A 17663-nucleotide genomic window follows, 5' to 3' on the forward strand; every position below is an offset into this window, starting at 1 on the left:
GGAAGAATTAGGTCAATTGAAAAATTCAATGACCTCATCGAGATTTGATCCCGCAACCTTCCGGCTTGTGGCATAGTGCTTCAACCAACTACAAGGATAGTTCATGTTTGTTTCACCGCCCTGGAGATCACTCGAGGGATGAAGCGCCATTAACTAATGCTGAACTGGCGGAAATGCGTTCAGAAACATGACGAAGCCTCCTGAATTGGGGAGTGTCTGTCAGTCCGGAAACATGTCCCGGTAGCGGCTCCACCCATACAGACACAACAATGTCAGGCCCAACGGCCTAACCTTTCCCTCCTGTGAACGCTTCCTTCCGCAGGAGAGATAAATCACATCTGTTTCAGTTCTAAGCACTTACTTACTTACTTACTTACTCATGGAACTGAGCCCTTCTGGAGGAGCCACCAATTCTGCAGATACTCAAGAATTTCCCGGCATTTTATGGAACCCGAAGGTTCATCACCGTGTTCACAAGAGCCCTCCACTGGTCCCTATCCTGAGCCAGACCTATCCAATCCATCCCATCCCATCCTATCTCTCTAAGATCCATTCTAATATTGTACACCCACCTACGCCTTGGTCTTCCCTGTGGTCTCTTTCCTTCTGGCTTTCCCACCAATATCATATACGCATTCCTCGTCTCCCCCATTCGTGCTACATGACCTGCCCACCTCATCCTCCTTGACTTGATCATTCTAATTATACTTGGAGAAGAGTACAAGTTATGAAGCTCCTCATTATGCAGTTTTCTCCAACCTCCTGTCACTTCATCTCTCTTCTGTCCAAATATTCTCCTCAACATCCTGTTCTCAAACACCCTCAGTCTATGTTCTTCCCTTAATGTCAGAGAGCAAGTTTCACACCCATACAGAACCACGGGCAAAATTATAGTTTTGTGTATTCTAATTTTTATGTTTTTGGACAGTAGACGAGAAGACAAAAGGTTCTGGACTGAATGGTAGCAAGCATTACCCGAGTTCAGTCTCCTCTTAATTTCCTCCTGAATCAAGTTTTGATTTGTTATCGTTGTTCTCAAATATCTGAACTGTGCCACGTTTTCAAAACATCTGTTTCCTATGTTCATGTCATGATTTTGCCCTGCATTTTGGTGACGAGACAGTAACATATACTCAGATTTCTCTGTGTTTACTTCTAGACCAACTTTCAATTCTAAGCACTCTGGTGCTTCGATACGAACGTCATGCAACTTAAGGCCACTTTCCTACTTCTCAATCTCTTGGCACCGGCAACAGAAGGCGGAAGACTCGGTCGGCATACTGACTATGCTGCGGGCTGTACGCCCGAGGAATGTGGGTTCGATTCCCGGCAGGAGCATAATCATCTCCTATTCTTCACAGGGTCCAGACCGGCTGTGGGGCCCACCAGCCCCCCTATACAACATGGGATTCATCTCCACTCCCCCATACGTCTTCATGGTGTCGTGCCTAGTTAAGTAGGGAATAACTTCTACAGTCCTTCAGGACAATATGGCGGACGCACGAACCTGTGAAGCGAAGCGACATTAGCTCAGTTTCCATAGCAACCACAGCTGTACTTAATATTGTTAACATGTTCATCGAAATAGTAATACCGTATTTTAGGGTCATATTGTGTGCTAAGTACTACCTGATGATGGCCAAAAATAGTGGCCGAAACATGTAATGTGGAAAGTGTATAGTTATCACAGAATTATACATATTGTCACGCGATGGTGTGACTCTAGACGGGGTTTCGATTGGCAACCGCATTTATTGGACACTTATAGCACACAACCTCGTGACTACACTTCACAGGTCACTGTCATACACACAGTAGTGTTCTCAGTCTGTTACAGTCTCCATTAGCCGTTGCTCGGTAACGGCTTCCAATGGCGTGCGTTCACCTTCCTCTGGGTTCCCGAACTCTGTCCCCGGCCTCAGCTACCAGCTTTTCACCGCAACAGCTCACACATCTGAATCACAATATTTCTCTAACTCACCAACCAACTTTTCGGTAGCGCAACTGACTGTCTGACTCTGTTCACTAGCTCTTCACTGACTCAAGAGGTGGTTGAAGAAGAATAAGAAGAAGTGGGGGTGGTAGTGAGAGAGACTGCACTGCGGGAGGGTAAGAAACTATGTCTCCGATTTTGGAGGTTCCCAGGGAGTGCCCGCTTGTCCTTCTTGTTTGGACAGAACACATAATCGTATACATAAAGTAGAACTTGGTTATAACGTCATCAAAGGGGCCTAAAAATAGTGTCGTTATAAACGAATGTCGTTGTAACCAAAATGGGCACTTCCACAGTAGCCTTATGTTAGTGACGTAAAAATGTACCAAAAACCGAGTTAAAATGTTGCATTTTTTAGTGAAATACGTAGTTAAGTACAGACTAACGTAACATTAACGTGGAATTGCCCAAATGTGTAATATCAAAGACATATTACAGCGCTTTTCACTGACAATACACACCGCACTAATACTGTATATTAAAGGTAGGCTCACTCACCAAATCACAGTAAATTACATCAATTGTTGTGCCTTACTGTACCTAGATACGAGTACAGTAATCAGTTATCTTCATCTGTTTCCTGTTACTTTCCCAATACACACTTTCTAAATTACGTTCAATGTCTATATCAGAGAAAGTCAGGAATGAAAATGACGTTACATACGAGGTTGATGCATTTGTGCATGTCGTACTAAGCAAGGTATAAAAACAGTTGCTTTATGAGGAATTAGTTCGTACCATTGAATATTTGACGCAATAGACAAGGTGTCGCAGAAACCGATGTTGCTATAACCAAGTTTTACTGTATATGTATTTATAACACTGGAAGGGGTGCATTAGAGTATTTTTCTTTTTTACTAACGTTGGGATGGCTATATTAGGGCGAAATTTTGATGTTAACAAAGGGAGGGCTGCATGTGAAGCACGCAGTGCAACGTGGAATTTGGATACCAACTCAGAATTTGCTCTAGGACCGAGGAAAACCATAAACCCTAAGTTGTCCTGCTTCTAACACGGACCGCGTAGAAAACACTGTTCCCCATTACTGTTGCATCCTCTTGTTTCTGTGGAATTGTTGTCGGACCCATTACCTACGAACGGCTGTTGTATAGTCGCTTATTCCGCGCCCATTGCCTAGCAACGGCTCTACATACCCCAATATATTGTGAGACTGACACTGAATCAAAGTGTAAATCAACGCTACTGCTATCAGCACAGCGGAATTCCTGAAGGTACCACTCACGCAGTTTTATTTGGGGAAATGGTATCTGCAATATACCAGAATTTATATCATTAGCGCTGTTTTCAAGGAAGTCACCGTTTTATAATTTGGGGCCCACTTAAAGGGCCCTATTTCTGGTGGTGTGTTGTTCATGAAGAGTTCCATATTCTGGCATTCTTTGCTGAAGTTAGTGTTTCCGTCGTGACGAAGCTTTCGACGATGGCATTTCGTGTAAAGTTAAAGACAACGGCTACTGGAACGCTGAAATGCTGAGACGTGCCTACGGTCAGGAATGTGTATCGGGGGCACAAAAGGTTCAAAGAGAGGCCGGCCTTCAACTTCCAGAGCAGAAGAATCACCGGAAGTCATTAAAAAAATGTTTGGCCGAAGATCGAACTTTTGAGTGTTCGGATGTTAGAAGAAACGACAGGGATCGGTAGGGAGACGGTACGTAAGACATTAGTCTAAGATTTGTGTGCTCGCTTCGTTCCTCGTTTGTTAATATCGGATCGAAAACGTCAGCGCGCTGTCTCCGAGTTCTGGGAGAAACGAGGGGTCGACGTGTTTTCTCGTCCACCTCACTCCCTTGATTTAGCGTCGGCTGACTTTTTTATTTCCTAAACTAAACATTGCGATGAATAGAACAAAATTCAAGGCTGTTCCATCGATCCAGCAGACCGTGACGAGAGAGCTGAAGGCGATACGGGAAGCAGCGTTTTCTGGGGCACTCGATTCCTTGTATGAGCGATGTCCACGTTGCGCGGAAGGGGGCGGGGCCTATATTGAGCAATGGTAATAATATTTTTTTGTGTGGTCTTTATGGCCTCAGTTCGGGAACTTGTCACACTATGCATACACACAGGCAGACAGAGAGGCGGCGTTATTTACAGGGTGGCTCAAACAACGCAAATTCCTCAAAACCTAGATATCTCGATGGCAATATTCCCTCGTGTATGAGGAAACAGGCAATCGGTCCCGAAACTTCCTGGTCACATGTCGTACTGCATGTGGCATGGGTAATCCCCTGTCTTGCTCACACCACAGTCCGTCCTGTCTCCATCCTCTGAGCTTGTCACCGCTTTCCTTAACCACACACTTCCGGTGCGTCACTTTCCTTCCGACATCCGTGCTCCTCTAGGCCACTGACATTCTCCTCGGGATGGAATCATTCAGTTATATCGTGTCATAGAAGAGAGTTTGAAGTTTAAAACCTTTTAAGTTTTTAAAAAGTAAGTTTCATGTCAGGCGGCTAATACGCAACAAGGAACAAATAATTCAATGGTTGTGAAGATCTTTTTTGGAAAAGATCACGGATAAATGTTGTTGTTACTATGGAAACCTTTACAGAATGATATACATTGTTAGTTCTGCACAAGAATTTAGCAATTAAATTGATTTCTACAGTCATTTGTATTTAGTTTCTTGGAAACGTCTGAAATTGAAATCTCTTTACCAACATCAAAATAATTTACATCCCTCTTAATGAGCTATTCCAAAGAAAAGCTTCTTTGTAGCAATTTGGACTTATATTGAAAAGCATAATTCTACCAGCGGGACCAACATCAAAGTATTGTTCGTTTGCTGACATTGTATAGTGAAATATCCCTTATGGGAGACAGACGTATTATGTTCATTTGAGGACCAACAAAGCCATAAGTTATCAGAATGCAAATCGGCTTAACCACTTAGAAAGATCTTACCCATTCTGTTCAAACAAATGTTTCTTTTTCTCCCAGTCTCCAGTTCTCTGTTCTGTCAGCAGGACCACAGACACGAGGACACCGCCTCTCGCTCGAAACGCAGTGTGCGTGAGTGCGTGTGCACTTAGGCGTCCTCCACACAGTAACAAAGAGAAAAGTCTATTGATTAGAACCAAGAATGTTCCAGACGGAATTTTAGGCATTTGATGATACCCCATGTTATGTACAAGTATGGGACAGAAAACGCTTATCGTCGGTCACCTGGCCACGAAATTCTTTTTGACATAACTTGAAAATTCGTTAGCATGTAGGATCTGACGTTCTCACAGCGGCGGTTATGAATAGTTCTATCTTCTGCGATATTACGCCGTGTAGTTCGCTGAAAGTTGACTGACGTTTCGGAAGAACATGTGGCCTCCACGAAGCAGGTGGCAAGCAACTGGCGGTTATTCGGCCAGCTCAGGTTAGGGGCTGGTGGTGGACTTTTATGAGCTCGGGGATGAACCTTCAGGTTCCTTGAAAGCCTGAGTGACTGTGCAGTTGTAGTGGTTATGTGGCGCGCACAGCGAGTGCGTGCGGACAAGCGAAGCCAAAACAGAAACGCTGGCAAAGCCGTTGTCTATTGCCGACTTTCTCTCTTCATCAAACCGCACGTCTGCGCCAGCCTTTTGTGTGTGCGCAATGAACACCCAGCAAACCAGCTCTCAAGCGGTGGCGAGCCGAACTTCAGTCTCGGCCTGGACGCAGACTAAGCTGAGCTTTCTCGTTGTTTTTCTCAGTCCCTACAGGACCGCCTCGGTCCACAGCTGGACTTCCCTAGTCATCCTAACACCAGACGCTATATACAGACAGCGCCGCTAAATGAGAACACATTATAAATAAATCGTCTTTCGTGTACAAACGCTCCTGGTTTGAACCCCAGAGGCGGTGACGAGCAGGGTCGGAGGAGGAGCCAGGATAGCTCAGTCAGTATAGTGACGGACCATGTGCTGGATGACCGGACTTCCCTCTCCACAGCGTCCACACCGGTTCCAGGGCCCAATGGGCGATGAGAGGTTTCTTCTCCGGACATAAAGCGGCCAGAGCGTGAAGCCCCTACATCTTTACGTGGTGCTTATTTAAGCACAGGTAGGAGTATAACTGCTGTGTGTAAAGATGTGATGTATTAAGCCAATCGGGTTAATTAGCTGGGATTGCCGGCGAGGCGCGAGGTGAGTGATTCGGGTCAGTGACCAAGCGTGGAGGGGACTAACGCCGGGTCATGTATCACCGGCTCAACTCTGCCGCGACTCTCGATTCCTCACCCGAGCTCTCCTGGGAGATGTGGCCCGCTCGTACGCACGTCTCGAGATCAACGTACTCCGTCAGTTGCACGTCTGACTAATCTCATTACAGTCATAAACACGGTCTGCACTCGTTTTAGGGGTTGCTCAGTTCGAACCTGCTATTCTGCCAAAAGCCTTTAGTGGTTTTCCATAGCCTCTCCAGGAAAATGTCTGGCCACTATCGTTTCCTTCCTAATCCTTTCCAATTCATCGATCATCCTTTTGACATAGGACCATTAGCACAAGCAGTCGATTAAGAGGAACAAATAAAGAGGCAAGAAAGAAAGGAGCACTGAAACGTTCTACCAATTAAAAAGGGGCAAAAGAAAGTTCACCCGTGTGAGCAGACTGACGAAGTCAGAGTAACCAAGAAACCGCAGAGTGTGACCCAACACCACATGCTGACCGGAACAAACTGGCTTAAACGGTCCCACTGGGTCTGTATTGTGTTCGGAAGGCACCCGGTTAGACTTTCGACCGGAAAACCGACTATTGTGACCATGTCCTCTGCAGGACAAGCTTCACTGCTACAGACACACGTAGCCATTGCTACATGTTTCGGTCTCTAGATGACCATCATCAGGGCGGTACACGCATAACATTATAAAGAGCTGAGTTCTGTATGAGTTGCTATGCCCAATCGTGGCTCGAGTCTGAATAAAACTGAACGCATCTGTGAGAAAATTGCTCCGTCTCTCTTGTCCCAAACGGAAGATGTTCCCCTTGGAGAGACAACGCCAGGACATGCACGGGTTCGAGTCCAGGCAACTTATTTCCTCCGTAAGAAAGGTACTGTAACAACAGTGGGATGGTGACGACAATCAGTCGGTCGGTTAAACTGTTGCTGGCCCTCGCCAGCACAGCAGTTCTTGTTTTTGGGTCCCGTCGAGACACATGGCAATACTTTCTTTTCAAGACTTTTGCGTTCTCTTCGACGAGAGGAGAGGTCTGACTGGTCACTCCCCCCCCACTGCGGGCGACAATACATGCGTAAAATCCGCATGATTTATAGTAACCATGGTAACGAGATAACAATGGGAGCTTGATGACAGTGAGTACGTAAACTTCGTATGTTCTACGGTAACCATAGTAACCAATTTCTGTGCGAAAACTTTCAGAAACCAAATTTGTTATGCTTCATGCCAGAATCTAGTTAAATGTGGAAAGAAACGCCTGTCCGTAAGTGTGAAAGCAGATGTTATATGTTAATATGTTAAAATGTTGGTCACCTAATGACTGGAACATGCAGTGGTCACATTTGTGGGAATATAGTTACACACATTATAAAATTGTTTCATTCGTGTTCCACCATTTACTTCCTTCGGGCAACTGCAGTTGGCCCTGAACTGTACCCTCACCTGACACACAACAATGGTCACTCACCAAAGGAAGCCGCTAGAAGGAACGACAGACACGTGACGATCGCTTGGGTAGCTGCTATATCCATGGTGCTCACAGCGGTACTGCGTGGATTACGAACTTATACTTTCAAAACCAAACATAAAAAAAAAACAAATTAAAATGTAACTTCTCACTTCAGAACTTCAGTAACTCATTCCTGCTCAGTTTTGTTTGTGTGCCGTGGAGGAGCCCGCGCGAGCCTCAACTGTCTCCGGCCGGGCGCTAGTGTCGCACTAGGCATCTGGGACCGCCGGCAGAGCCATCTACCTTGCTTGTCCCCGCCCCCCACCTGACCTGCGGAATACGACTGTGACGTCACAGACATAGTACCCTTAGCAGGGGGCGGGGACAGCGCTCCTGGGGAAATGTAGGCGTCACTTTCACCATGGGAAGAGACGCGGAGCGTCGAATCCATGTTCAATGTACAGAAGGAGACCGTGCATGCGCCGTCGCGACGTCGGATGCTGCGAAAATTAATCCAACGTCGGTCCATGTTTGTTTCAATTTCGAAACGAAATTATTACTTCAATTGTCTTTTCTCTATGAACAGTAAACATGTCTGATTTTTTCATGTACTATCCATTTTAACTCTTCATCTTCATTGGTTTACGGAAGTTAAGAATGGCTGGAGCTTTACCTTCGCTCTCCCTCTACTCCTGATGCCTATTTGAATTGCAATGTGTCAGATAACTGCTTTACCTGGGAACCGAAAAGAAGATTTAGTAAAGGTAAAGGCCATGCCATAGCTTAAGCGGTTAGACGCCGGCTTGGAGCCCAGGTTAGGTCATGTGGGATTTGTGGGTGACAAAGTCAACCTAACAGGATTTCTCCGAGTACTTCGGTTTCCCCTGCCAATTCTCACTCCACCGGCTGCTCCACACTCACCATCATCTATCTTCCGGGGCTGTACAATAGGCCAGTTAGTGGCCTCAGTCTCACCCCACCCCAAACAACTAAAAAAGAAAAACTGATACAAGGAGAGTTATCCCTTCTGTGATGATATGCGGTGGCACTTGATGGCCAGTATCACGTTCCGGTAGCTTTGGAGACAGGGCTGGGAAGGACCCACATCTGGTCTCCACACTGTGGAGAGGAGAAAACGTGCTACTCCTGCCGAGACTCGAACCCAAGTTATCCTTCTATAACTGACTCAGATATCCTGACTCATTCGGTCACCATGTTCAGTGCAGCTTCGGTCGGTTCATGCGTCAGCCTGCGTGCAGGAAGCAAGAAATTTCAACTTTGGCAATTCCTACAAACGAGCCACCGAGGCCTGTCTGTTGTTCCCTCGATTTTAACGTCAGGCCGTTTCGCCAGTGAAACTCAGAGGACGAGACGAAAGCGGACGCAAAGGAAGTAGTGCACACTAATTTATCCAAGCATTCATACCCTCAGCTTCAAGCCCAGGCCGTTTATCCCCGTGAAATGAGCCTTCGGTATCCACTGAATAGGAGGCTTGGTGAGACCCCAAACGCTCTGGAGAAGAGAACAATCTCTACCCTTGCCGAGGATCGAACCATGACACCTCGATAATTCAGCCGGTAGCTTAGTCACTATACAGAGCTACATGCCTTCCTAGGAAGTGGTTGTGGCTGATTGAAACGTGTATACTTATTATTCGCGCATTTGACCAGAACCGAAGAATGCTAAAGTTTCGACATTTTCGCTGATCACCTGACGAAACAGCCAAGCTACCCTTGCTTCGACCCCGCAAACAAGGGGCGCTAATCTGCAACCTGTGTTGTCAAGGTTCCCACCGACGCGAGGCGTCCCGTACGTGTACAAATACTCTCCGTAGTTACGCTGCACGTTGAATTCGAAGAATAGGACAGGGGTGGACAATTATTTTGGCCAGCGGGCCATACCGAGGCATTATGCTACGAGCCGGAAGGTCGCGGGTCCGATTTCCGATGAGGTCACTGGATGTTTCAATTGACCTAATCCTTCCAGCCGCATTATGGCCCTGGGGTCGACTCAGCCTCTAACAGAAATGAGTACCAGGAATCTTCCTTGGGGCAAAGGGTGGCCGGCGTGTAAAGCTGACAAACTCACCGCCATCTGTGAGCCGATTGTCTAGAAAGTGTGGTGAGCCTCGACGACTGTTACAGGGATAGCTTTGCCTATTGAACCTGTACTTGTCAAATTCTCTTGTTTCCGTGTGAGTTGCTTCACGACGCTGTCAGTGGTTGAGCTGTGTGAGTACAGCGACAGTTGTTAGGAAGACAAACTATAGGCTGGGAAGGGTTTGGAAGGAAGCGGTCGTGGCCTGATAGAAAGACTATCTCGACACATGCCGGAAGGGACTGAGGGAAATAACGAAGAACCTTAGCTACTACAGTCAGTGCCCCGGCCGAGAGTCGACCCATCACCTCCCTAATACGAATATTGAGCACTTGCGCTATACTGACCCGCTCGATAATTGTTCAGTTAATTTCACCAATATATATTCCTCTACGTCAAGAATACTGTCACGTGAGGATGTGTGAGGATAGACGGGATTTGCATTGGTGAATGGATTCATTGACCATTTATAAACACGACTGGGAACTACAAGCGATTACAGCGCCACCGCTAATCTCTAAAATTCACAAATCCCCACAGCACCCGCTAAGCCTCTTTCCAGCCTGCTATGTCTTCATCAGCCGTGTTCTGGTAAAGGCTTCTAACACTAGAGATTTTTCAGCTTCATAGCGTCCCGTGCAGAATTCTCCAACTGTCATGCTTATAACTTATCGGCAAGGACCACATAGAAAACACCGTCCTTCTATTGCTCCATTTGTATTCGTTTCCGAGGGAAAGTGTTTATCGAGCCGTCGCCTAGAAACGGTAGCTGTTTATTCGCCTTATCTTGCGGTCGTTGCATTGCAACGGCTGTGCACGCTACATTATTAATGGCGCATTACTACTGAGTAACGCACACTTACAGAGCAAACCCGTAGTTCTAATATGGCTGTGTTTTGTTGGCGCAGAGACCGAAGTTTCCCAGCCCTGGCACAGAGCCCCCCCCCCGAACATGACCAGCAAGTGTTCCACGGTACGTGTACACGTAGGCTGGCAATCACGACTGTTCCTGCGAACAGATGCAGTCTGCAGGTCGCTAACCTCAAGCAGGCGGTGAACTGTGGTGCAGAGCTGCAGAACTAAAGCTTTTATAGCTCAGTGGTAACTCTGCATGCCACCTGCTTTAATATTCCAAAACTCTGCATTCTGCGCACACAGTGTATTTATGTGTTCCATATGGTTCTCACAATAAACAGCGACTGTTTCCCCAAACAGCATTAACCGGTTGGGCTTTGTAGTGGTGACGTAATGTGTTTCCTGTGAGGTACGGACTGAATTGCTATATATTCGTATTCTGTCCCCACAATGTATCTGTGGGTTCCGTGTGGTTCTCACAATACACAACGGCTGTTTTCCTAAACAGCTTTAATCGGTAGGTTAAATCGAACAATCGATCTTATGGTTACTATCGTTACCAAGATTCTTATTGTTAGAGTGACTATATGGTTATCATAGTTACCGTATATCGGTAGTGGCGCTAGTGTGGTTATTAAAGATGAGAGGAAACTGCATGTAAACTTTATCAAAATTCGTCCGGCGGCGATGAAACGGCCGTATGCAGTTTCGGATTTCTGTTGGACGGACGGACCACGAACAAGTTCCCATTTCGCTGTTTTGTCCTAATTTAACGCCTCTTTATCAGTTGCATTGGTTATATAGCAACGCAAGGGAGGACATTAAAGGAGGGACCGTAGCCTATTTTAAGTTCCGGCGAATGAACTTCAAGACAGACGAAACCCGTGAAGATTCGAACCCACGGAACACAAGCGCCGAGTGCTACTGCTGCAGTGACACGGCGCGGAGGGATGCAAACTAGCGAGAAACAGCGAACGGACTGCATCAAGCAAATACAACGTTGTACCCATGTCTAAGTGCAGCAGGTTGGAACTCCCTAGACTTGTATTCGGGAGGTGCTCGGTTTGAAACTTGTCAGGACATCTAATCTGTTATTTTCCTGTCCCTGCAGGTAAATACCGGAGTAGTGCCCCGAATAGACCTTCCATTCAACATTCACCCACCCACTCTTCATTACTGGCTAGATAAGGTGAAGATAAAGTTGTCCCTAAACACTCCGCCATGAAGACGTATGGGGGAGTTGATGTGTAGATCCACGTTTTCTTGACTTCGGCACTAGTTGGAATTCAGCTTCAAGCCCCGCCCGCTTTACCCCGGGGAAAAAGCCGACGGTACCCAAGGTATAGGAGGCTGGGTGGGACCCAAAGCCGGTCTGGACGACGTGGAGGAGAGAAAATTCATGACTCTAAAGGGGCTCAAACTCCGACTCCTCAGTCGTCCAGTCAGTAGCCAGTCGCTATACCGACTGAGCTATCCCGGCTCCTATTTCGTAAAGTAACCCACCAGAATGAAACACGCCATGAAGGCGTACGAGAGTAATCTTCACACATTTTAAGTCTCGTCACTAAATACAACTGAGAGGTCAGCTTCACGCTCCGACAGCTTAACTTCTTGGGAAAGAAATCCAGGTTTCAATAGCTTCTAGAGCAGGTCTTGAGCTGACAACGAAGAGTATCTGCCCCTGCTGGGAATCGATCCCAATTCGTCTGGCCCGTGTCTGTTATCTGAACTGTACAAAGTGAAAGCAGTGAAGCCTGACAGCAGAAAAGGGGGAGAAACAAAAAGCCAAAGTCAGAGAACTGTACAAAAAGAGCGAAGTATCTGGCAGACAGGGGAGGGAGGCCCATGACGAATTTCTCCCTGAAGTAGAAATGATCTGAATACATTTCACTGGACAAAGTTGCTATATAGCCTTAATCCCATTAAATCCTCCCTCCCTCGCCAAGCTGAGGGGGAGGGGACGTAACGTCAGAGTTTGGTTAGCCATTCATTAGTTGGGTGCGCCTCGGCTGGCAGCTCGGCTTCGCTCTGCTGTCGGCTGGCTCTTTCACGGCCGTTTGTGCCTTTTGTTCAGACATCGCGTCTTCAGGCTGCCCCCCCTCCACCTCGTTTTGGCTACGTAAAGAATTCTAGCGGTATCTAGTTGCACTAATCCACAGATGTAATTAACCTTCTATAGCACAGTGGTAAATCTATGTACCGTAAACTGCAGCATTCAGAACCTAGTCTGTCCACATAGTGTAACCGTATGTTCCGTATGGTTCTCACAATAAACAGCGACTGTTTCCCTGAACAGCATTAACCGGTTGGGCTTTGTAGCGGAGACGTAATGTGTTTCCTGTGAGGTACGGACTGGATTGCTATATATTCTGCCCACACAGTGTATCTCTGTGTTCCGTAGGGTTCTCGCAATAAACAGCGACTGTTTCCATAAACAGCATTAACCGGTTGGGCTTTGTTATGGAGACGCAATGAGTTTCCTGTGAAGTACGGCCGTGAAGATGTAGGCCATATGTTTCTTCGAAACGTCAAGTTCTTCTCGAATTCCACTGCATTACGACCCAGTCACAGCATAAGAAAATCCAAATTTGTTTTTCCTTCGCAATTATGAAATCGTGGAAAATTAGTTGATCAGGGCACGTAGCACGCATGGTGAAAAGCAACTTGGAAGAAGTAGTTGCAAATGGATCTTGAACAATCAAGGTGGGATGGTGTGAACTGTGCTCCACTGGCTCAAGGTCTTGTGAACATAGTAATGAAGCTTCGGGCCCCCCATAAAATATGCCGAATTTATAGGCCAGATAAGCCACTATTAGCTTCTGAAGAATGACTCATCTCTTTGGAGAGTCAGACGTTCTGACAGACGTGAATCGGTTTCAGGTCTCGTGCAACTCTGAATCAGATGCAAACACAGTGGGAGGGGTTAGGCGTTTCAGGCTGTACACTTGGTAAGACTGCGAAATTCACCGAAAACGTCCGCCATGATGCACCTCACGGCGTTCAAATCGCGGGTCCTACTGCCCTGTGGTGCTCCAGCAACGTGGCAGGAAGCTGAACTAGGAGCGGTCGTGGCCTGTTTCGATACACTCACTACTCTGCAACTTGTAACGGCAAGCTGAAGAAAGTGGCGACGTTGCAGCGTCCTGACACACCGCTCTTCTCTACGAACAGCATCAGGTTCCCGGCCAGACGCGCCCTGCCAATGCGGGAGCAGCGCCTTCCTCAGACATCCCTCCGCTTCACCATTCGCACTATCTCTGCACATTGCCCGAATTAGGGCAGTTTATTTAACGACGCTTCCTCAACAGCAAGACTAGTGGCCGCGAGCCATTGTGAGCTTCTATACTTGGAGGAATTCGGGCGCACCATAATAAACTCATCCACGAAGGCCGAGCCTCGAATGCGGGACTTCCGGAATACGCTTCAACAGCTGATAATGCCTTGTCCAGGCACCGAACCCAGAACTTACCGATGGCCGCGCCACATCTGAGGCGATTATTTGTCGGTTTGTCACCGCGGCGGCCCAGGTTCGATCCCAGATCAGACCAAATGGGGTTTCAGACGTACAGAGTGGCACTGGGACAGGTTTTCTTTTTCCGGGTACTTCAGTTTCCCTCCGACTGCTCACTCTATCGCCGACGCTGACAGCGTCGTTAAACAACACAGTTAAAAATAAAACTGCAGCTTCGTGAACGAACCCAGGGCCTGCTGACACCGGCCTGCCTACGCACCAGGGTGCAAGTCCCGATCAATAGCAATATGCACGCATTGCACCGTTGCAGCGCACTTGGCCTCAGTACGGGGGGGGGGGGAGTATTGTGGTTTTATGACGCCGTGTTACCTGGTAGGAGCAGAACCATCGAGAAGCTCGTGATGCAGGGATAAGGAGCATTTCCGTTCTGCACAGCGTCCAGACCGGCTCTGGGGCCCACCCAGCCCCCTAGCCAACGGGTACCGGGGTCACTTTCCCCTGGAGGTAAAGCAACCTCACCTCCGTCTAGTGCTTAAGTTTAAGAATGCGTGGAGCTATACCTCCACTCCCCCATACGTCGTGCTTAATTAAACAGAACAGGCCTACCTTTACAGAGCAGGCACTGGCGAAAGGAGCCAGCCTGGGCGCCCTGACTAGGTCACTGAAATTACTAAGCTCACACGCTGCTTAGTCACATGAATGTCAGGAGGTGCGAATTTGGAAGGAACCGCTCGTTGTGACGTAGAGAAATTGTCCCTGTGCTTAATTAAGCACCACACCACGAAGATCAATGTGAGAAATAAATGGAAGTGAGTAGTTGATTTGTACTCTTCTCCAAGTATAACTAGAATGATCAAGTGAAGGAGGATGAGGTGGGCAGGGCATGTAGCACGAATGGGGAAGACGAGGAATGCGCATAGGATATTAGTGGGAAAGCCAGAAGGAAAGAAACCACTGGGAAGACCAAGGCGTAGGTGGGTGAACAATATTAAAATTGATCTTAGGGAGATAGGATGGGATGGTATGGATTGGATCGATCTGGCTCAGGATAGGGAACAGTGGAGGGCCTTTTGAACACGGTAATGAACCTTCGGGTTCTATAAAATGCTGGGAAATTCTTGAGTAACTGCAGAATTGGCGGCTCCTCCAGAAGGACTCAGCTCCATAAATATGTAAGTAAGTAGTTGATTTCACTCTCCGGCCAATTTAACCCCCCGCAGAAGAAGCGCCAGTTAGCCGTAGGACAGGAGGCTGGGTGGGCTGGACGGTGTGGAGGAAAGATAATTCAGTTGCAAGTGCCGAGGATCGAACCCTGATTTTCCCGGTTGTCTGGTCGCTATACAGACTGCGCTGAAGTGCTGATGGCACGGACCTGCAATTCACCTGAAGACTAAGGGCGTCCTGGTAGACCATCGACCTAAGAAGAAACTATGCGACCGGCATCGAACTGGGCACTAACGGGATACAAAACTCCTTGGGGCGCTGTCTCTCTCCGAGCCCGAGTGAGGTGAGAAACAAATGAGAGAGGAAACTGTCCCTTCGGAAGACGCCGGCGGTGGCGCCGGGTGTCGCAACAGTCAGCGTCACCATTAGTGGGGCTATTAGCACTGCTCACCCTTCCTCCGGCGTAATGGCTAAATCACGTGTGTGAGAATCGATATAACAATCGACATGCAACCTCAGTTTATTTGCGTCTCTAGGCAGCATGAAACTCAGGTTGGAACAGCTTCACAACCCGCGAGCACAAACGCAGTGTCGCAACACATACCTCCTGGGACGTGGTGTCGTGTGAACCGGTAAATGTTTACGACTTAATACTGCTTCCATCTTAAGGGTCGAAAATGAAGCCACGTCGCAGAAAAGCTATTCCGTTAGAACTTCAAGGGGTTCAAGCAAAATGAGTTTTCATTTGGACTACATAGAGGCGGCTGGGAAAACTGTCGACTTGGGATGCAGACAGCGCGCATGTATTTACTTGCTGCGTCATAGTTACGTCACTTATGCACAGAACTCCAGGAATGCGACACTGTTGCACTGCTAGCATAATGTGAGCTTAGCACTGATATGCTAACTACTGACACAGGCGTCGCAGAAAATTACTAAAATGAACGCTATTATCAGCACTGTGAAGCCGACTGGCGGTCTACCGTCAATCGGTTCGTTTTGGCGCCAAGCCCTCCGAGGGTCATGACTAGACTTTTTTTTTTTTTTAATATTTATAGTCCTTTATCTCTTATGAATACACTTCCATGAAGTCTGTCTGTGTTTTGTATTCCCCGAACAGCATTAATCATTTGACTTTTGTGGTGAAGATGTAGTGTGTTTCCTGTGAAGTATGGGCTGGATTTTATATATTATTTAGAATAAAATCAGACCTTAAAGCCCCCCTGTGGAGGCGGGTTCAAATACCTCCACTGTAGACCTTCGATTTGTAGGCAGTGATGAAATGGGAACCCAGTGCCTGGGGGTATAACTGGACCACCCTGTTCCAGGGGATATAAATACAGGGACCTGGCCCTCCAGGTTGGGGAGTCTCGAATCTGAGACAGTAAGACCTGGTCATGAGATTCAGACTCGAGAATGACTGTGCTTGCGAGGGCCAGCAGAAACTGTATATATGACCTGTACTCTCATCAGAGGGGCGCCCCACATCAACAAACCCACGACTGCCCGACAGTAACAGGAATCTGATTTTGGGCCTTCACACCAAGACAGACTGCCTGACTGACTGTCGGTCATAACATAACTACTGGCTTTGACTCTGAGTCCTCAAAGTTTTAATGGTGCATGGTGCACATGGCAGGAAGTGGCTGTGGCCTATTGCATGGTAGCATCTCAGCCATCACCTGAAGGAGCTAGGAAGGGCCATGAAAAACTGCAGTCAAGACAGACACTCCCTGCCAACATCCTGAAAACATGTCAGAAACTTAACTTGTACACACACATCACCTCCACACAGCTTAGTGGTATGATGGCTGAATTTATTTTCACCTTTGATTTGTACAAACATATACATACAGTACACACAACCAAGGTCAACTGATTGACATAATACACCAATACACTAGAGTATTAGCTGGAGACAAATACAAAAGTTCCCTTAAAAATTTTAGCATGAAAGAAAAACAGAATGTTTGGAATAATGCTGTTTCCTTTGATGCACCTAGAACATAACGGTTGGGAGATTGCACAACAGTTGAGTGACTGAATTATGTTCGCTCTGTCTACTCATTCTGAACAATCTCTCCCAACCCAAAAATAAGGGCCCAGTTTCAGCGCTTCAATAAAGTGCAGCTGGAACATGTGCTGTACTACATACAGGAGTTTCAAAGTCATCAAATGGGTTTAGAAAAATGAAAAATAAGTCAGGAAATGTGAGCATAGTGTAGCAGTTCTGGCATATTCCTTCATATTTGTATAATTATCTCTAAATATATAAGTCCTCACTCAAAACGTGCATTCTACATAAAATATGTAGCCAATTATACACGCAGAAACGCCAAGAAGTGTCTGTTGTTGTTGTCTGATCATAACAAAAATTGGAATATCTAGGCAAATTCTGGTAAACCTGCCCAATATAAAACTTCATGAAAATCTAATCCGAGATTCTTGATTTGTCTCATGTGGAAAGATG

The 17663-nt window shown here is 46.9% G+C and overlaps 1 protein-coding gene across 1 annotated transcript in view; it reads right to left on the reverse strand.

Moving 5' to 3' along the window:
- Window positions 1-7860, reverse strand: part of LOC111873532 (protein Skeletor, isoforms B/C) — an 86185-nt gene extending 78325 nt beyond the window's left edge. Inside the window, exon 1 of the mRNA XM_023868314.2 lies at window positions 7624-7860. Coding sequence (XP_023724082.1) covers window positions 7624-7687 — 64 coding nt within the window. The 5' untranslated portion in view covers window positions 7688-7860. The remainder of the gene's footprint in view (window positions 1-7623) is intronic.
- Between the last annotated feature and the right edge of the window lie 9803 nt (window positions 7861-17663).

The sequence above is a fragment of the Cryptotermes secundus genome, unplaced genomic scaffold (assembly GCF_002891405.2).
Source record: "Cryptotermes secundus unplaced genomic scaffold, Csec_1.0 scaffold395, whole genome shotgun sequence".
Lineage (NCBI taxonomy): Eukaryota > Metazoa > Arthropoda > Insecta > Blattodea > Kalotermitidae > Cryptotermes > Cryptotermes secundus.